The 21,214-nt window shown below is 50.1% G+C and overlaps 2 protein-coding genes across 2 annotated transcripts; both read left to right on the forward strand.

Moving 5' to 3' along the window:
* Window positions 1-3,648: 3,648 nt before the first annotated feature.
* On the forward strand, window positions 3,649-10,328 carry TGME49_260800 (hypothetical protein; the record flags this gene model as incomplete). Its single annotated transcript, XM_018781248.1, has 3 exons — window positions 3,649-6,776; window positions 7,520-8,579; window positions 9,808-10,328. 3 exons carry the CDS (start codon window positions 3,649-3,651, stop codon window positions 9,952-9,954), a joined length of 4,335 nt encoding a protein of 1,444 aa, XP_018637083.1. The 3' UTR covers window positions 9,955-10,328.
* A 2,977-nt stretch (window positions 10,329-13,305) lies between these two features.
* Window positions 13,306-19,643, forward strand: TGME49_260790 (RAP domain-containing protein; the record flags this gene model as incomplete). The annotated part of the gene is made up of 11 exons (XM_002365201.1): window positions 13,306-13,421; window positions 14,252-14,377; window positions 14,754-14,828; window positions 15,219-15,372; window positions 15,881-15,961; window positions 16,502-16,665; window positions 17,481-17,609; window positions 18,373-18,474; window positions 18,880-19,005; window positions 19,155-19,250; window positions 19,475-19,643. The coding sequence occupies 11 exons, from the start codon at window positions 13,306-13,308 to the stop codon at window positions 19,641-19,643; spliced, it is 1,338 nt and encodes a 445-aa protein (XP_002365242.1).
* Window positions 19,644-21,214: the final 1,571 nt, after the last annotated feature.

Genomic DNA, 21,214 nt, shown 5'->3' on the forward strand with positions numbered 1-21,214 from the left:
CCGGTTCGCATACAGCCATTCAGCCACGCATTAATACGTAGATCTGCATTCATATATATATAAGTATATGGCATGCATGTCTGTGTCTGTGCGCTCGAATACCACCCCACACTATATATATATATATATATTATATATATATATACATATACATATGTATATATATATATATATATATATGCGTGTTCTTGAAGTTGGCAAGTCTACTGGAAGAAGCATTTCAGAAATCGGATACATCTGGAGACTGGAACATATGAGAACTTGTCAAGAAGCGTCCAGCGCTGCTGCAGTTGTTTACAGAGCCTGTTCATGTCAGAGTTCGGAGTTCATTGGAGGTCCTTCTTTTCTACTCTCTCTGGAAGAAAGTTCTCGACGCGACAGAGAAACCTGATGAGTTTCTTCCGAACAAGTACATCGTCTTTCTGTCAACTCTTCGAGCTTTGACGTGACTTTGGGACAAGAAGGAGAAGAGGAGAATCTCGTTCGATGGTAAAAACATGTATTTGTTACTCTGTTGCAAAGGATGAGGATAGTAGAGAGGCACCCCGTTCACTCCGTTGTGACGACCCGCCGAATCACCCTTTAGATTTTTTATCAAAACGTTTTCCAGATCGCCTCAAAAACGCAGAAGGCGAAGAGTCTCCGCATTGTAGCAACTGCGGGGAGTCCGCGAAAAGAAACTTCCGCTGTCACTGGCGTACTTTTGCCAAATGTTTTCGAAGGCTCGAGTTCACACGGGACAGCGTCTGTATCATGAGATACACGGCCGTAGAACACCGTCTGTACCGATAGACGGTTACCTTTCCCTCTCCCTCTTTCTTTACACCTACGCACATGAAAATCCAAATTTTTCGGCATTGCCTCCCACTGCTGAGGGTTTGCCCATTTCTCACTCCGTGGGTATGATCAGCAAGAGAAATGGCGAAAGTGGGGGCGATGAAGCGATTTCAGCTGATTCTCAGCTTCCTCCTCACACTTCATTACAGTCCCTTTTTGCGTGCGTTGAACAAAACAAGAGCCTGTTTTTCTCGCACTCTTCACCGACCGCTGGTCACCACGTTACTTCGCGAATCTACAGGATCCAGTGAAAGTAGCCGATAGAGCCCTAGCCTCAGGAATGAACTCTCGAGTAGACTTATACACATTGGTCACTATCCAATGTAGGGGTGTACAGCAATTCCTGCTTATAGTCAACAACAAGTCCGCAACTTTGCCTCCCTCCCATTCCAGATGTGTCAGTCGGAATCGTACAGATTCAGTCACTTCGTCGAAGGAAGTCGCGGTGGCCGTTCCGGGGACTATCAGTCTTTAAAACTCTGAGCGTCTCTTCAAACGTATCATACGTAGGGGCAAGTTCGTAATATCTAACTACACAGCACTATGCAAAGACTCCCAGTTCCCCTTAATGACCTTTGTTCCTTGGTCTGCCATCTTGACAGTTCCTATGCTGGTATTTACTGTACGTATTTTAACACGTGGTTTAGTTATGATTCTGCCAGAGTTACAAGTGAATACAGAATTCTGTGAGTCGATCTGTGGAGATTGTGTATGATATCGATACGGTGCCGCTTCGAGTCTCCCGCGGTGTATGCATACCCTGTGCAGTTCCTCTCAGGAAGCCGTTTCTGAGGGTGTTTTCGGGACGCACCGTCTGCTTTACCGCACTTTTCTTCACTTTCGGACTCTCATGATTAGCCCGAAACAGAGGGATTGAATCAGTATCCTTTCTTCACCACAGAGTTTCCCCCGTGCAAGGCGAAATTCCTCCTTGAGTTGAGACGATCCACGGCTGGATTATTCCAGTCGAAAGACGGCGACGGTAGAGTACACGCAAGATTCAGAGCATGACTCCAAGTTCAAAGCACGAACGCGGCATCTACAAAGCGAAGGAACCACGTCCAGTGCAGGTTATTGTAAATGTCGAAAACCTTCTGTAGAATTGTCTCTTTGCCGCCTCGTTTGACGGCCCATTTCCACTTTCTGGGATACATTCGCGTTCCTGCCGGCGCTATCTCTCTGGCTTCTGTGACCAGAGCGCTTTTTCTGGGGAGTTGCTGCCGTACGTTAACCTCATCGTTTAGCTTGTGAAGACTTCTGTCTACCGAAGCCTATTTCTCCTGTGTTACAGTGGTTTTCCTCAGTACACCCAGGATTCTGCTTCGTCACACAACGGTGAGGGAAAACACTCCTCCGAGTGTTAGTATGCGCAGCTCCGTCGTTCTGGAACTAACGATCTCTGAGAACCTTTGAGTCTTCCACTGCGAGACAAACGAGTCCGGCAAGAACGGCTTCCGTTTTGCTGGATGTTTCTGTGTCCGCGGGGCTGCGGAGGTGGACCTGGCGGGAGACTCGCCTCCGCCTCAGTTGTTTTGTCTCTGCTCTTTCGACGGCGCGTATGTTCCAACTTTTGAATAAAGTCTCCTCCACTTCAATGAAATAGCACCCTTGATGTGCGTTTTCAACGACGGCCGAGTCTTTCACCGAACAAGATAACCGAGAATCCCTTCATTTCGAAACAGCACATACAGGACTTTTTAATTTGCGGGTGGGTTCGGAAATCGACTTCCGAACCCCCGCCAGAACTTGTGGCGCAGTGCACCCGCTCTCTCCTTCTCCGTCGGGGGAGGTTTCTTCCACTTTGCTGTCGCTATATGGAGAATTGAACTCCTCATTTCCAGGGAAATTCGATTCTAACAGAGCCCGTAGCCGCCTTCGTCGCCCCGCTGTCCTGTCTCTGACAGCCCACGTCTCCCGCAGCCGTCACAAGACACTTCCATCGCGCATCGCTTTTATATCCACCAAGGTCCCTTCACTTTGTTGAATCCTCAAAGCTTAAATGACGTCTCCCCTTTTGTGTTTCCCTCGGATTTCCCGTTCTCTGCGCTGCTTTGTCACTCCGGAGAGGAAGGAAAGTGACGTTTCTGTGTCGTGCTTCCCCAAGAAATCCACCACTGTGTCCGCAACAGCTCTCTGCCGCAAGAGTTGCCGCGTCGCCTTTCCTTTAGAGTGCCGATGCTTTTCTTCTCTTTTGCCAGTTTCCTTGACGAAAATGTTAACACTATACCATTCTGGAGAGAAGCGACTTTTCGCCTTCATCGGACAAACGCTTTGCCAGCTTCTGCCGACTTCGCCCGCTCTTGCTGGCGCGCCTGTGTTTGTTCGAAACAGACACCTTGGCGTTTTGTCTCTCTCGAGTTGCCACCCTTGAAGTCGACAGAAACCGTCGTCTGTGACAAAATGCGTCTTCAAAGACAGGCCACTGTGTAGGCGGCGCTCCCTTCGCCGCGTCTCTCATCGCCGTCTACAACGCCTTCCAAACTCCGATCCATCCGTACACACGCAGATCCATGTACATACACCAGCGTCTATGCACATATATACACATATATATATATATATGGTATATGTTAATATATATATATATATATATGGTATGTATATGTGTATATATGTATATATATATATATATATATGTGAATATACATCTACAGCAAGACATGTTTGTGATATATGTCTCTACATGTGGCGGCACAGCGTTATGTTCCAGCAGTCTTTTGTCTGTCAGAAGATCTCCACTGTGGCAAGTAGGGGAAGAGCTGTGGTGATCTCTCTCTTTTTCCTGTTCTCTCCTTTTTCCCCTGGTGCGACATGACTCGCTTCTTGCATGCACCGAGGGCAACAGGAGAAAGAATTTGTGCATCACCATGCGGCGTTTTCCTGCTCCTTTTGCCTTTTCTCTTGTCCTCGCTTCTCCCATCTCCCCGTCTCTCGCCTCTCCCTGCGCCGCCGTCTCCGGAGGAGACACTGCGACGCCGAGACGGCGTCTGTCTCCGCTCTCTGTCTCCGCCGCTCTCCCCTTCCACCACAGGGTGGACAGACACCGAAGAGTTCGTGACTCGGCAGGCAGCACAGTGGGGAGGCACCCCAGCTCTGCCTTCTGTCGCTCTTGGCTCGTCTCATGCGACAGCTGTGTCTAGACAGTCTCCCTCGGACTCCTGTTTCTTCTGTCGCTCTGTGCACTCGAGTGAGTGGTGCCGCGGAAATGGAGACACAAGCATCCATGCAGGAGATGCGCCAGAAGGCGACAGGCTGGCAGCGCGCCTTTGGTTCCCCGTTTTCTTTGCCGACGCCGTCTCTCTAACCGCGGCTCAGAGAAGCCTGACAGCGAGGGCATCTCTGCACTCGCGTTCTCCGTTTCACACGGGTGCTCTGCGACCGTCGTCTCTGCCGACGCATCTCGGCAGTCGTCGCTCCCCGCGTCTCCTCTCTTTTTCTGCAAAGGTGCCGAGATGCTCGCAACCGAGAGACGCCGGACGTCAGGATTCCAGAAGGCGCCGAGAGTGTGTGCACTTCAAGCGGCGTTCCGAACGCGAACACAGCGAAGCAGGAGACGCGCAAAAGTTCAAAGGTGACATCGAGAGACGAGGCCAAGTCGCGAGGAGGAGCACAAGAAGGAGGCGTGGACGTTTCCACCGTTCGCGACCTTCTGCGTCTGTCTCGACGCTTTCGTTCCTGTCTCTGTTTCTCCCGATCCCTTCAACGCCTCCTTTTTCGCGCGTGTGTTTTTCCTTCGTTCTCCGCTCTCTCGTCAAGTCTTCTGCCGTCCTATCTTCCACAGCTTCCTCCCCGCTCTCGTTCGCTTCGTCCTCGGTCTCGCGCTCCTCTTCTCGCTGTCTTCGTGCGTCTGCGTCTTGTCTGTCGCCTGCGTCTTGTCTGTCGCCTGCGTCTCTGCGCTCGTCTCTTCCTCTTTTTTCTGCGGACCGCGCGGCACCAGAGGCGTCGCCTGCAGACATGCCTCTCGAGGACCTCGCGCGCTTCAGACGGAAGCTGGAGGAACTGACTGGCCTCGAGTTTGCTGCGGAGCTACGCAAGCGAGGCGTTGCCGTCCCTGGAGAAGAGCCGCAGAAAATCGTCGACGCGGTCGTACGACTTCTGCACGACGACCTGCGAGTCGCCGAACACTCAGAGGACTCCGGCAAGAGGATCTCTGGACGAGACAAAGGACATGCTGAACGAGGAGAAGCCGGCGAAGAAGAAGAAGGCGAACCTGAGTTCCGCAGTCGAGGAAGGCCCCCGCGCTCGGGAGGCCTCGGCGACGAGAGGAAGGCGAGGGAGGAGGAGGAGAAGAAGAAGCGGAGCGAGGAGCAGAAGAAGGAGGAGATCCTCAATTTCCTGCAGACCTTGTCTCCGGAGGAATCAGCGGCGCTGGGGAGAGAAATCCGAGAGATGGAGGCGAGAAATGCGCGCGAGTCCCGACGTGACGAAGACGCCCGAGGCGACTCCGAAGACGCACCAGCGCAGCACCGCATGCATGAGAGGAGCGCCGGAGATGCCGGAAGGGAACATTCAGCCTCCTCACGCAAAGGCGAAAGAGAAGAAGACGAAGAAGACGAATTTGCAGCAAAGGGCAGGAGAGCAGGACGGAGACCTTCGAGTGAGGCTTCGTCGAAGAGCGAAGATGAGGCAAAGGATCCGAGTGGAATCGAACCTCCGGAAGTCCTTTTTTTTCCAGAAGCCTCTAGGCGGGAGTACTGGGAACCCAAATTTGCCTGGCGCAGCGAGGTGGCGACGCTAGAGGATCAGCTGGAGCTTCTTGAAGAGCGCGGCGCGTCTCTCTCCGACGCGCCGCGCGGGAAGCCCAGACTCGAGAAATCGAGGAGAACTCCGAAGCTTTCTCCACGTGGAAAGCAGTTCGGCGCTCGGTCTGGAAGCCGCGAAGCACACACACCCCCAGAAAAGAACGGGGAGGAGTATGAAAACGAGGAAACCGGAGGAGAGAGAACAGACGGCGGGCGCGCAGAGCACGAGGAGACAGAAGAGGAGCGCGAGAGCAGGCGAGAGCGAGAACGCGAGGAGGAAGAACAGAGAGGTGAAAGCGACGCAAGCGAAGAAGACTTGGACGTTCTTTTAGGAACTGGAGAAATCGAAGAGGACTTGGAACCGTTGGACGCGGAAGATGTAGACCGCATCCCAGGTCTGGTCACAGTTCGAGATCTTCTCCGCAGAGAGATCTTGTCTCTGCCTCTTGTTGTATCTCCACGACAGAAAGGGCATCGGCAGAAACCGCAGCGCGGACAACTGAGAAGTCCGGGATCCACAGCTGGCGAGGAAGAGCGTCTGTACAGAACAGAAGCCGGAAACGAAGCCGAACGTCGGCAGACGCACTCGCAGAACGCGCTGCTTCCCGACAGACACCGAGAAGAAGAAGCGCTCGACGAAGACAGTGCAGTCGGGGGCGCCGCCGCCCTGTGGAGGCGGAAATACAAAGGAACCGATGAAGATGAAGGAGACGAGGATGAAGGTGATGAAGAGGATGAGGATGAAGAGGAGGCTCCGACGCAACTGATTCTGCCGCCACAGTTCAGGTCGCTGCCGAAAGACCGACGCGAGCAGCTCCTGGGGATTCGGGAAACCGTGGAACGAACGAAGGAGGAAGAAGAGAAAGAAGACCCGACGGAAGGTGTGGAGAGATGTACATACACCCAAACGGAGCGCGAAGAAGACATGCGGCGGGCAGCGGCGCGGCTTCTGGCGTCTGCGTCTTCACCAATGAAGGAAGACGATCCAAAAAGGATCAGAGAAGACAAACGCGAGGACGGGAAGGAAGACAGGGGAGACGCACAGCGGCCGTTTCCAGAACGCGTTGACGCTTACTGTGTAGCTTGGCATCGACTCGTGGAGAGGCCCACCGGCGGCAAGGACGAAGAAGAAATTGAAGAAGAAGAAGAACAACGGAGAGTTGGAGTGCTGCTCCTTCCAGATGCTTCGGGGTGGAAGTAGGCGAAAAGACGTTCGCGAAAGTGCCATTCAACTCTTACCCATTTTTGCGAAGTTTTCTCGCATGCACCCAGATGTGCGCGTCTTTTAGTGTACACCTTTATTTGTATCTCTTTCGCGGAACTCGGTGTCGGACGATAGGTATACAGAGAGTTGCGAGTCCGCATCCAAGGCGAATAAACAGACACAAAAAGGTTCGTGGATTTGCATTCGTTCAAGCTCGAAGTCGGAACTCCATCCACGCTGCGTTCCTTTCTCCATCAGCAGTTCCGGCGCTGTCTTTATTCGTCCATCTGCATGCAGTCAATGTATCTTGTGTGAGTCTTCGCAACAAGAGGGTGCGACCGCCTCTCTTTCTGTCCGTTACACTACCTACATGAAGAGTAGGAATTCCAAGACGTCGACTGCGTCCTTAGACCCAGCAGAGTCTCACGCAAGTGACCGTGGTGTGTCGTCTCTTCGGATGTGAAGAGCGACAATCTTTTTGAGAGAAAGTTCCCAGAGAGACTCTCCTCTTTGACACCGTGATCTTCATCTTCCAGCACATATGTCGATACACAGCGGGGTCCAAGCAGCCGCGAGATGTCGAGACTCCTCGTCAGGCTGCTCAGTGTGTAGCAGGAGGCTCTGGACAACTGCAGACGCCGTCTGAGAGTGGAGAGAGAGGCTCGAGAGGCGTTTTGATCTTGCGTTGCCTTTTCAGCTGTCCGTTCCAACTCAGTGCCATTTCTCTTGCTCTCAGGGATTTCTTCGTTCGCGGACTCGCCGACCGCATAGCCGACTGCTGCAAATGCGTCGTTCTCGTTCCCGATACAAAGCTCATCTCGACTCTTGCGACAGCTGCTTCTCCTGGGGCAGCTGCTTCCTCTGAAGGATTGTCTTCTTCCTCAGGGCCGTCTTCCTCTCTTTGGTCGCCTGCGGTGTTGAGAGACGAGTTGATTCATCGCTGCATGCGCTTCTTGAAGGAGGCCTTCGGACTTCAAGGCGTTGCTCTCGTTGGACTCGAGCAGGGAGGAGGGCTCGTCCTCGAAGGCGCTGCAAATCTTTTTCGAATGCGACGAGAAAAACGCAACCTCGTCGCCTCCAAAGCCTCTGTCACTGCTCAGGATCTTGAACAAATACTGCTCCCAACTTCTCGTTCCTCTGCTCTCTCATCATCTGACTCATGCGCTCCTTCTTCCCCTTCTTCCCCTTCTTCTCCTCCTACGTTTTCTTCTTCTTCTTTCCCTTCTTCCCCTTCTTCCTCTTCTTCTCCTTCTACGTTTTCTTCTTCCTCTTCTTCTTCTTCTGTTCCGGCGCCGCTGCCTTCGTTTCTCGCGGGGGGAGAGCTGAGTGTGCCGCATGCAGTCGTGGCTTTTTATCCGCGGCAGTTCGACCCTGAGTTTGTGGGGGCTCACATGGAGGCACCGACTTTGGGGATTTTTGCAGAGACCAACAGAAGGGGGGCCGCGCCGCGCGCGAGAGACTGCGGACGCGAAGGAGGCGCCAAGGAAGAAGGCAGGGACTTCCGCCAGAACGACGGACGACTCGTGGAGCGACAGGGTGCTGCAGAAGGCAGGAGAGAAGCAGAGTTATCAGGAGAGAGGGACGCGGAGAGAGAGAGTCAGAGAGAACAGAAGTCGGAGGAGACAGCAAGGCGTCTCGAAGGAGAAGCGGGATCCGAGACGCTCGAGCAGGCGTTCCGTTCGTTTGATCGAAATTTCCAGAGAGACTTCCTGATGCACGTTTTCCACGGCGTCAGCTGCGGCTTCGCGCATCGCTTCTGGGACGACGAAACGAAGAAACGCTCAAAGAACAACGAGGTAAGAACTGCGCGGTCGCCGCGAACCTCTTCCTTGGCCAACTGCAGGCGCGCGAGGCGTCTGACGACCAAGAGAAGCTCTGCTCGAGGAGTCGAGTTCGATTGCCGTGGTTGACACGCTGCTTTTGCGCTTCGCTGGTTTCCAGCAACTTCAGCCGAAGCCTTGAAAAGGGGAACTGCATGCGGATTCATCCTCCAGAGTGAAGATGCATGCAGAGACACTCTGAACGCGCTCCACGAGAATAGTTTGGCACTGCCACAGGCGTCGCGGCTGCGAAGCACCTTGGTGGATTTGCATCCGTATCTCCATACTCCACTGCCTCCGGTTCCGACTTCAGTTGCCTCGGTGGTTTCTGGGCGCGCCTCAGATTTCTTCGAACCGCATGTGCAAGAAGCGAGAACGCGTTGGCGTCTCGGCTCTCGAAACTGAGGCAGAAATAACAAGGGGACGAGCGCCTGTCATGTAGAGGAAACACAGCGTGCCAGCACCGCTCTGATCGTTCCCGGCAGACCCTGGTAGTAGTAGTAGACGCCAAAATGCCGAGTCTTCGATTCAGAGAAACTCCTGTGCCAACAACGCTCAACTCGACATTTGTCTCGAGATCCGTTTACATGGGAGAGCTCGCGTCTGCAGGGGGGGGGAAGACAGAACTGTGAAGTGAAGAGAAGGCGCCACCACAAAGAAGAGACAGAACTCCAAAGATATATGCGAGAAAAGATACAGAGCAACAGTTGCCCGCGAGGCTCACTCTGGAAAAACAAATGTTCACGCACGATATGAAGTTGTGTTACCAAGCGATCCACGAGCATTTCTTTCGCGCTCTCTCTCTCTCTCTCTCTATATATATATATATATGAAAGTTGGTATGTATATCTATACCTCGATCTCTCTACTTCCATCTATTTCTACATTTATCTCGAGTTATATCGATGTCAATCTCTGACTACCTCTATCCATGCATATGGACAAACATATATATATATATATATAATTATATAATTATAGATATGTATGTGTATGCGGGTACATCCGTTTTCAGAATTCTGCATGTGCACGCGTTGCGCCGCCTTTAACTCACGGTGAGTTTGTGTCTAAAATTCTTTTGCTTCTGTCTCGTTTTCGCGTTGCTTTCTTGAAACGAATTATGGGGAAACAATCGCTGCAGGAGAAAGCTGATTCGGCCGGTGCCAGCGGTGACTGAAGCTTTTCGTTTTTTCGATGTTCTCAGGCTGCTGAAGATGCCTTGCTCCTCGCCACAGCATGGCTCGACATCTGGCTGTCTCCGCCCTCGGCGCCTCCGCGGTTCAACGTGATCAACGACCTCACGGACTTCCCTAACGCGTTCAAAGATTTCCGCGCCTCTCCGCAAGGATAACGCAGTGAAGACACAGGACGGCGTCTGCGGTCCCGGTAGCGACGCGCGGAGAAACCGAGTTCTTGCGCGCAGTCCGGCGGCTCTGGAGAGGCGAGAAAAGGACAGAGGGCAGAGGGAGAGTACGGAGAGGGCAGTACAGTCTTTGGGCTGGGGTGTACAGCAGCGACGAAGAACGTCGCTGTCAGGTTCTCGCATCTGGACTTTTAGTCGTCGGTCGCCGAGGTTCGACAGGGTCCCGGTTTTTTCATGCGGTGGACTGCCTCTCACTTTGCATCCTGCTGAACGGAAGAGGAGGCGAGTCCAAGCGCAGAAAGAGAGAAAGACGAAGAGAGAAAAACCAAGGAAGTAAGGCGAAAAATGATGAAGAGAGATGAGACGAGGGAGTGGGGAAGCAGCCTGCCAGGAGCAGCGAAAGAGTCGAGAGTTTTTGATGACTTTTAAGTCACAGGGGACAGAAGAGGCCGGCCTGCCTCGTCTGAGTTTTTCGTTTTTTCCGACTGTTTTCTTCTTAATAAACATGAGAATACACTGTTTGCGCCGAGAGACAGCAAAACATAGCGGTCTTTGTGTGCGCCTTTCAAGGAATTCCCTCTCAGCAACTAGTCCACATCAAGTTCCAATGTTTCAGGAACAGACCTGTCGCTGTACGCGTTCTTCTCCGCTTCGAACGCGTCTGGCAAAAACCGTTTACAGCCTCAAACGGACCCAGTGCAGGTCACGCTGGAATCGAAACGAAACCAACACCCCGACAATTTCGAAGCCATGACTTCTATATGCATGCAAGGGAGAAAAAAAACAGTCGTCAAATGCTACAGCGAGCGCGACAAAAGGCTGGCGAACTCCAAATAACAAACGAGAGCAACAGGCACACACATGTACATACATCCACGTACATATATATATATATATATATTTATATATTCATGTATAAGCATCTGAAGAGTAGCCAAGGCCGACAGGGGGATGATCATCTCTCCTCGTGCACTGGTATATGCATATATACAACTATGTATTTAAATGCGTTCTACATCCGTCGAGGACTACAGTGGTATAGGGATATAAAACGAGAGGTGAAATTCAGTAGGTCGATTAACGCATATAGGCACCCACACATATTTCTCGCTGTACGTATCTTCACACACATGTATATATATATATATATATGTCATCATATTTATTGGAAACGCCAGTCTACAGTGATATCTGTCGAACAATCGATTTTGAGAAGGCAGGCAAGGTGTGAAGCCTGAGCATCACGCAGTGTCTCGCGTTAGTCTCGCTGGAGCTGCACGGCTGTTCGTTTCTTTCTCTGATTGGAGAGAAGACATGCCTTAGAAAAAAAAGTTTTTCACAGGTTTTTCTGTCGGCGAATTTCCTCTTCCTCGTTTCCTCTCACGCGCGGCCTTGTCGCCGGCCTCCGGAAGACAAATTCCATTTCCTCGGATGCAAAAGATCGCTTGGGTTCAATTCATTTGCATACGGGCGAATTGCCTCTTCTCTTTAGTTCCTTTCTGCAGACGCGGATTCTCCATCCATTTCGATCTCTCCTCTTGAAGTGGAAATTGTCTCTCCCAGCGTGACTGAAAAACAGGTAGTCCTCCGGTAAAGCCTGGAGATATCGAAATAGTTTTCGCCACAACTCTGCGCTTTCTATACCTCTATCCATATATCTCTCTGTCTGTCTATATGTCTATATCTATCTACATATCTATTTATCTCTCTCCATCTATCTACTGTCTCTCTGTCTATATCTCTCTATCTGTATCTATGCATCTATATCTATCTATCTTTCTATGTCTATCTACCTAGGTCTATCAACTGATGTATCTAGATCTGTTGATGTCAGCAGCCATTTTCATCTCTGTGTCTGTAGAGAACAAGACGTCCTACAGATATCCATAGTGGAAGGAAAACCGATCATTCTGAATTTCTAGAACGAAGATCATGCCCTCCTGGAGTTTGCTTGGTACCTCCCTGCATGCATCTGTCGCTCTTCTTAAGAATGCAGGCTTGACGGCGTGTTTGCAGGAATGCGGGAGACACAGATGCATGCAACTCGATGAAGAGAATCTCCAACGGGAAGTTGTCGATTTCCGTGAGGACGCGACATTACATGTATTCGAGCTCTTCCAGGTGACTGTCCACCGCTTCAGAGGTGAGGCACCGAAAGCGAGGTAGAGACATCGAAGAGTGAAGCCAAGTAGAATGCCTAAGAAGCCTTGACCTCCTACATCTGTTCGTCTCCGAGCTACGCTGTGTCTTTGTAGACGCAAAAGAAGACTTCACAGGAAAAGGCATGGTTTTTCAAAAGGAGATAATCTATTTTCTGTCGAATCTTTCAAAGCCTGCCGCAGCTGAGAGCCACAAGTGAGTTGAACGCGGAGAATACAGATCGTCTTCTGACAACGAGAAAACGAAGTCTCCATGTTTTCTTTTTGTGGTCGCCTCGATCTTTCTCGGCCGAACTTCGAAAGCTGCAGAGAGCGCCGATTTTCGTTGCATGCATGCGCGAGGAAATCCGCATGTTTTTTCTGCTCCATGCGCTGTCTCCAACGACCCACTTCGAGAGGCAGAGAGGAAGGATAGCTTTTCAGAAAGCATATTTCTCCCTTTCTTTGAAGAGGGAGAGGACAGAAGAGAGCGGTTTGTGGACATCTCCTTCTGCACTGGATGTACAAGAAGCCGGAGGGAGACAGCCTTTCTCAGAGATCTCGACTCTTTCGTCTTCCTTCCAGTTTTTCCTGCCCCCCGTTTTCTCTGTCTTTCTCTCTTCTCTTTAAAAACTTCACACTCCAAGCTCGAGAGAGAATCTGCCTTGTTCTTCTGCTTTGCTCTCTCCCGTTCTTCCTCTTCTTCTTCTTTTGCTCCTCGGTCCTCTGTCTCCATTCTCACTCGTTCCCAAAGACACACAGCGCGTAACAGCGCGCGTTTTCCTTCTTTCTTCTTGCTTCCCTTGTGCTTTCTCTTTGGTTTTTCTGAAAAAATGGCGACTCCTTGTCTCTCTTTTCCTCTCTCGAAACGAGAGCGACAGGCACGGGGACAGACGCTCGACTACCAAAAGGCGCGCTGAATGCTGCGTCGCTCCCTTCTGCTTTCCCTGTACAACATCTTCGACGTCCTCCTCGTTTCTGCCTTCCTCTTCTTCTTCCTCCTCGGTTTTTGAGACTCTTATCTCGCTCTCTGCGCTTCTCGCCGTTTTTTTGTGTAAGGCCTTGCCTCCTCGTCCTGTGCTCGTCCTTCAGGCCTTCGCTGTCTGCCGCGCGCCGTTCGCTCTTTTCTCTCTCCAGTTGCTTCGTGGTCTCTCCATACGTACTGTCTGCCTTTCGCTTCGCAGGTTCGCCTTTGAACGAAATGGGGATTCTCAGACCGCGCGAGCGTCTCCTCCTCAATGCCCTGAAAAAGGAGGCAGACATTCGCTACCGCGGCAGACGCATGCACAAAAGATTCCGCTCCTGGGCACAGCAGAGGTAACTCTACAAACGGCTCCTTCCGTCCACTCTCTCGAATCTACTCGTTGTCTCCATTCATCTAGAAAACGTACACGCCGACTCTAAGCATCTCTGCCTACTTCTCAGTACATATATATATATATATATATATATATGAATATGTGTAAATATATAAATATATATATATATATATAGCCAGCTTATCACCGACATTTATACGTGCCTGTTGATGTATATTGTTACAGATGTAGTGCAGCTGTGTATGTCGATCGACGTCTCTATCCACTCGGAGGCTTTGTGTATTCCTCCTCTCTCTGAGGATCTCCGTCTTGCTGTGCAGACTCCTGTGTCTGTCTTCTTCTTTGCCTGAACAGCTGCAGAGCACCTGCAGACGAACTGCTTTGCGTCGATGGCCTTTTCGCTCTTCGGAGATTGGCCTGCGAAAATGCGCTCCTGAAGAGACGTTCCTTTTTGCCTGTTGGTGTGTCTGTTTCGGGTGTATGTCAACGCGTTGCGTCTTCGTGGAAGTCCAGCTGTCGGAAGTTGGTTTATTTGCCGGACGCCAAAGAGACGGAGGCATGCGCATTGACCGCGATATGCGCGAGACGCGTTGATTCGCTCTCTTCTCGTCTTCGTCCGGAGTTTTCAGAGTTCTTGTCGCTAAACGTTTTTCGCGTCTGTTTCCCCTATGCGTACACAGAAGTAAAGACAGAAAGCGTCGCTGCAGTCGCGACGGTCTCTTCGCTCATGTCGTCCCCCCCCTGCGTTCTTCAGAGTTCCTGCATCTCTGTATTTCTGCTCTGGAGACGTCACTGCCAGTGACTCGGGTGTCTCTGTCTGGTTTCCAGAGTTCGTCACTACTGGCTCCCGCAGAAGGTTTGCGTCACGAGCGACCCTCAGCTGATGGACGGGAGCTACATCGCCGCTTGCGTACAGAAGGCCGCGACTCTGAGGAAACATGACTTGCAGCTGTGGTGAGAAAAAGTCGAGGAACTCGTGAAACATGATGCACAGGAGCGGACAAGAGCGAAACGACGAAGGTGCCGCGACAGAGAAGGGAGAAGAAAGAGAAAAAAAGGGAGAAGAAAGAGAAAAAAGGGAGAAGAAAGAGAAAAAAGGGGAGAAGAAAGAGAAAAAAGGGAGAGAGACAATTTCGCCGTCGACCGCGAGAGGGGGGCACCACGACGCAGGCAGTGTGACAGGGGATTCCCCCGTCATGTCTGATTTTTATTTTTTTATCGAAGCGTTTCCGTGAGGTTTTTCGCGCTTGTCGCGTCGTCTGTCTGTTGCGCGACTGTTCGGTTTCCCCTCGCATTTCGGCGCTTCTTCACAAAGGCTTTTCCCCCTCAGGCATGGATTTTCGAAACGCATCTTGGAGCTCGCAGACAGTCTCACGCCGCAGCAGATGGGCTACATTTTTTATGGGTATGGACGCAGAGAAACGTTGAACGGCCGCGCTGTGGCTCCCTACCGCTGCATCACTTCGTTCATCTTCAAATGCATGCTGCTCTGCACATGTCGTCTATATTCACGCTTCAGTCGCCACATCATAATCGCCATACACAAACGCGCATATAAATACATATAAATATAAATATATATATATATATATTCATAAATATATATAAATATATATATATATATATTCATAAATATATATAAATATATATATATATTCATAATTATATATAAATATATATATATATATATATATCTAAATATATGTCTGTATATGTATATGTGTACCTATGGGGATCGACGCCCTGTTCTTTTGAGGGAAAGCGCATTTCCGTTTCCTGTTCGTTCGTTGTTCAGATACGGCAAGAGTTTGTTTCGCCATGAAGAGCTGTACAGAGGCCTGCTTCCGTTTGTGGCGGAGGCGCTGCCAGAGTTCCATAGCCATGCGTTGATGACCGTCGCGTGGGCTCTCGAGCGCGTTCGTGTCAACGACCGCGCGGTCGTCGCGCAGGTGCGGGAGCCAGCAGAGAGCGACTGGCGAGCGAGACCGCCCTGGAGAGGGGGAGCGAGAAGGAGGTGGAAGGCAGAGAAGGACGGGGAAGCAACAGGGAGCGATGCACCCGCGAGGAGAGAGAGGCCGAGCGAGCGGTCGAGGGAGAGAAAGAGAGGAATGGAGCGCCAGGCAAATGGACGCAGAAAGAGACGGAGCGGGAGAATGCGCGAGCGATATAGATACCGTGAACAAGGTCGCGAGGAAGCGAGTAAAGCGAAATGCAGAGAGATGCAGAGGGAGCGATAGAGAGCCGCACAGAAAGAGATCGACCGCGAGGAGAGAGAAGAGTCACCAACGAGACACAGCGAGAAGGAGAGAGCGAGAGAGCCGCTTAGGAACAGCGAGAAGGAGGAGAGAACGAGAGAGTGAAGGAGACAAAATGTGAAAGAAAGAAAGTTGTTGGGAGAAATGAGCTCGCACGCATACACTTTCCCTTCTGCGCCCCTGTCGGTGTTTGCTTGTCCAGATCGCCGAGGAGGCCCTCGCGAAGAAGGACTTGATGAGGCCGGCGGATTTTATAAAAATTGTCAACTGCGTCGCCCGTATGGTGCGTTCAAAAGATCCACAACTTTCCGAGGACATTCAAGTCAATCCTTGACACTGAGCACCTGCAGAGACCAAGACCCTCTCAGCTCCAGTCGCGTTTCCTCCTTTCGCCGTCTCTCCTCTCGTTAGTGGCGTCTCTCTCTTCCTCTTGTTGCAGATATGTCTCCTCCCTGTCTCTCTCTTCATGTCTCTCTCCTTCTCTCCTCCTGTCGGTCGCTCCCCCTCTCGTTCTCTGTTGTGTCTGCTTTCTGTCTCTGGGCCTCTTTGCTTCTTCGTGTCTTTGGTGCGCGAGTTTTCATCTGAATGTCTCTGTTGGCTTTAGGTTTCGCTTCCTCTTGGCCTTTGTTCATTTTTCGTCATGTCTGGCTCGTTTGTTCTTGGCTTTTCTGTCGACCTGTTTCGTGTGGCGTCTTCGAAGAGCCTGTTGCATATCGCATCACTTTCGATCGTGGACAGTCTCTCTGTCTGGCATGTCTTCTTCTGAAGTTCCGGTGCTGTGCTCCTTCTGCTCGACTGCGCCGTTTGGGCTTCTTCTCTCCAGGGTGCAGCGCCGCCGTCGCTGGCAGCGGCGTTGTCGGCCGAGCTGATGCGCGTTTTAGACGAAAAATGCAACGCTCTTCTCTTTCGAGGAGCCGTCGACCACGTAGCAGTCGCGACGCTCTACTCGGACCCTCTTCGTCTCTACTTGCTCGAGCGATTCACCAAGTAAGGAACCTTTCCAAACCGCCTATATGCTCTCTCTCCGGGAAGCGCGACGACCATTTGTCTAGGCTGGCAGGTGTCTGGAATCCAAAATCTCTTCTTGCGCTCGTTCTCTCGTAACTCGCCTCGTAGCCACTTGCCGAGGACAGCGAGAGCAGAACGCTGCAGAACGCAATACATACCTTTGAAACATCTTGACTCCCTCCACGACGACTCGCTTTTGCATTCTCTCTCCATGTCGCCATGCAGAGACACTGTTTGACTTGTGACCCTGTGCATCAATCTACCTTTCGAATGGAGTGCGCAATCAACTCGCCTCAGGCGTCTTCTTCTTCCTTGCTTGTCTTTCGTCTCTGCGGTTCCACATCCCGTCAACGCCCATCCGGACGCGTTGCGTCTGCATGCCGTCTGGTGTACTTCTCTGGCCTCTGGACAGGGATGCAGGAAAAAAGTCTTCAGAGACACGGGTCTCCTCTCCGTACATCACAGTACAGAAATCAGTACAAACATATATATATATATATATATGTATATATGTATATATGTATATATGTATATGTATATATGTATATGTATATAGATATATACGTATATGTATGTGGGCATTTGTGCATGAGTTTCCGTGTATTCGTGGACAGGGAAAGTCGTCTTCATTTTGGGAAGAACAGGAAATGTGTGAGGAGAGAGATGTTCACTTGTACTAGTGGAGTGGTTTCCATTGCGTGAAGAAGAGAAGACTTCGCCGGTTTCTCGGGGAGCCTCCGACCCTCTCTTTGGTTCTTCCGAATTCTGTGCCTGCTTTTTCTGCTGCGTTTCAGAACTGCCATTTGCTGTAGACCGATGCATTATCAGAAGGCTTTCCAGAGTGCTGTCGCCATTCGCGTGCTCCACCCGCCCGTCTGGCAACAGCTCTCAAAGGCAGTACGGAATTTCTACATTCGACTCAGGTAACAGTCGAGGAAGAGCGACTCCAAAGTGCAGAGTCTCTGCGCTCGGCTGAGGCGAGAAGAGCGCGGAGAAAGAGGCTGAACGGCGGAGTCGTATGTCCATCTTTGGCCGAAAATAGAGGGGAAAGAGGTGAAAGTCCGGATTTCCGCGTCTCCGGTATAAACAGTTGAAAAGAATCTTGAACCGCTCGAAATCCCCCGTTGACAAAGAAGAAGGTCGACGGACAATGCAGGTAGTTCGAGGAAACAAGTACAAGACAGCGTCGTAAAGTAGAGTAAACCTTTTTCTCTCCGGCTCCGGTGTCGGCGGCGGCTGAGGCAGCTTCCTCTGGAGACAACTGTGCCGCTGCTTTTGAAATGTCGCGGCCACCGCATGTTTCACTGGATGACTCGAAACTTCTTTTCCGAAGACACACGGAAATGAGAAAACGCACACACCGGACGCAGCGTCTGCGTCTGCATACACATATAGGTCTATCTACGTACAAATCTAAACATATATATATATATATATATATATATATATATATATATGATTCGACGTATATGCATGTAGACACAAACATACGCATACGTGCAGTTACATCTACACAAATACATATATATATATATATATTATGCATATATATATATATATTTATACGTATGCATAGCTGCTACACGAAAGAAGAAAGGTGGAACGAAACAACGTCTGAAGAGGTCTGGCGATACAGAGCTTTACCATAAGTGATCGAGAAGAGGAGATGTATTTTTTTGAGTGCAGTTTGCGGCGAATCCCGCAAAGAGCTCGAAGACCGTCGCCGCTGCACTGGGATGTCTCTAACGCCCTTGCGAAACTCGGGGTGTTTCACCGAAATACTTTCCAGTGAGTTATCTGAGAAACAACTTCGAGAAAAACATTCACTTGCATTTTTGATGGGACCCAGAGAAGAAACGAAGAAAGAGACAGCTGCTCCCTACTGCTCATTTCTCAGGTCAGAGTCGGCTTCCGCTGCACTTCGGCACCTGCTTCGCTCTTGTCTCAAAGTCGCTGTCTACGTAGACACACATACATATATATGTACACGCAGAGATAGACTGATACACACTGGAGAATCTCTCTGTACATATATATATATATATATATTTATTTATATTTATATATATATGTGTGTATATATTTATTATTGTATATATATATATATATATATATATATGTATAAAAGTGTATGTTGTGTGTGTGGGATGTTGTAGGATTTAAGTGAAACCTTTTTGTGTTTGATTCACGCAGGTGGGGATGTTTTTGGATCGACATCGGAGAAATTGACGACAGACGGCAGTGCTGGTTTGTCGACGGTCCTTCTGATTTTTATTCTTCCACGAATGAGTACACGGAGGCCAACAAGTTGCAGCACCGGTGAGTTTTCGTTTTTTCGCGTCTCTGTCTTTTTCTTTTTCTCTCTCGCGACGGGGTGTCCGTCGATGCTTCGCATTTCTCGAGCGCTCTCTTCGTTTCTCCTTTTTCTTCTTGAAGTGATGCGTTACTCTTTTCGTTTTCTTCTTCAGAATCCTCTCCGAGCTCGGATGGAACATTCGCCGAGTGCGCTGGAACGACTGGGTGCAGCTGGGAACCGACATGGATGCCAAGGTCGAATATTTGAGGTAACGACCATCTCATTCTTCTTCGTTTTCTTCTTCTTTCTCTGTTTTTTCTTCTTCTCTTTGTGCCTCTTTTTTTCGCCTGCCTCCATGTCAAACGCTTACGCGGGTTCGAGTGAAACACGAAAATATTCTCGACTTTCGCATCCGCCTGGCGTCTCTCCCGCCCTTGTCTCGCCTTTGCCTGGCTCTATGTCTCGCTGTTTTTACAATATGATTTTCTTCAGAAAACTACGTGAGCGCCCCCCCTGGCCGGCGATCTTGACAGACGGCCCAAGTTCTTCACGTCAGGAGATGGTCGCAAATTTGAGGAGTGCGAGAGACGTCCAAAGAGCTCTGAAAGAACGAAGAGAGAAGAATCGTCAGCCTCACTCGCTGGTGATGAATCTAGGATAAACTGCCCTTTCGCGCCCCTCTCTCACTTGCATGCTCGTTCCTCGTGGTTTTTCTCGCTTTCTCTGCTCTTCCCCGTCTCCCTCTACTCGTTTCTCCGCTGTCGACTCTTTTTTCTGTTTCGTTTTTTCAAACTCTTCGCGGAGATCGTTCGTCTCAAGCTGGACGATTTCCGCGCTTGCGTGGAAAGCGCGCGAGCACCGCCGGACGCACACTCGTATCATTCGCGTCTATGGCTGTTCCGCGGGCTCTGGCGACCTCATCCAGGAGTCTGCCTTGTCGCTTGCCTCAGAAAACGTTCTCAAAAGGAATTTCAAGCAACAGAAGCTCCACCTTTTTTATTTCACATTCCACCAAATTCGAGAGACACTTTACGCACGAAACACGACTCATTTTTTCAAAAAAGGAGTTGCCCACTCCTGCTAAAAGAAAAACAACTGTGCAACTCCCATCTTCGTAATATGCGTCGTCGAGGCTTTTTCCTCTCCCTCCCCCCTCTCTTTTCTTTGCCTCCGTAGCGATACCTACTAACTCTATGCTGGCTAAATCTCGACCCCCAAATCCCCACATACCCATATAATATATATATATATATATGTATAGTGTATATTTATATATTTATATATATCGTATGTGTTTACAAATACGTATAGAACATCAATGTAAATACATATACAGGACGAAGATCCGTCTTGGATTTAAGAGCACAGGATGAATGAATCCAGAGTCCCCAATTGGTGGTGCTCTGCAAGCATTTTCTCCGTTTCGTCGTGTTCTCTCGAAACGACTGTCGCACCCTAGGCACCCTTTTCTTGTCTTTTTTTCCAAAGTTGAAATCCTTTTTCGATCCGTCTTCGAACCCTCTGACGTTGCCTCCGGCCAGAGGGTGGGAGCTGTCCGCGAAGCAAACGCCATGTACGCACTGATTTTCTATTCATGAGGCGGAACTCTCCGGCCCCCAGAGCCTCGCTCTTTTTCATTTCTAGAGTGTTTAGAGAGCCTCGCTCTTTTTCATTTCTAGAGTATTTAGAGGACTGGGTCGAACACGGAGTTGTCTCCTTGTGCCACTGCACAGAGAACCACTCTCCACCGGGTCCGATTTCAAATGCTGAGAGGCGCGGAAACAACCACAAACACACACACACACAACTACTTCCAAAAATCATAAAGTCATTGACAGATCTGTGCGTAGGCACGTACATACGCATGCAAATATATTCATGTATTCACCTCTATAGATCTTCCTATCTCGTTATACAGTCAGAGATGTACACAGCACAAATTCATCATCGTGCGTGATGCTACAAGTTATATATATATATATATATATGCACATAGGCAATACGTGGTTTCATATTGCTATGTAAGTTGAACCTACATCACAGACAGGGCCTGTGTTGGAAAGGAAATCCAGGAAAGTATCTCTCTCCAAACAAGTGTATGGATTTACGAGGAACATGCAACTGGATCTGAATGCGGAGAGCCTCTACTTGATTTGTCTATGGGTTGGGCTTTTTAAAACCTTTGTGTGCACAGATGCATCAGCATATTCGCCATAAATCCGCTCAATTGTT

The sequence above is a fragment of the Toxoplasma gondii genome, chromosome VIIb, assembly GCF_000006565.2.
Source record: "Toxoplasma gondii ME49 chromosome VIIb, whole genome shotgun sequence".
Lineage (NCBI taxonomy): Eukaryota > Apicomplexa > Conoidasida > Eucoccidiorida > Sarcocystidae > Toxoplasma > Toxoplasma gondii.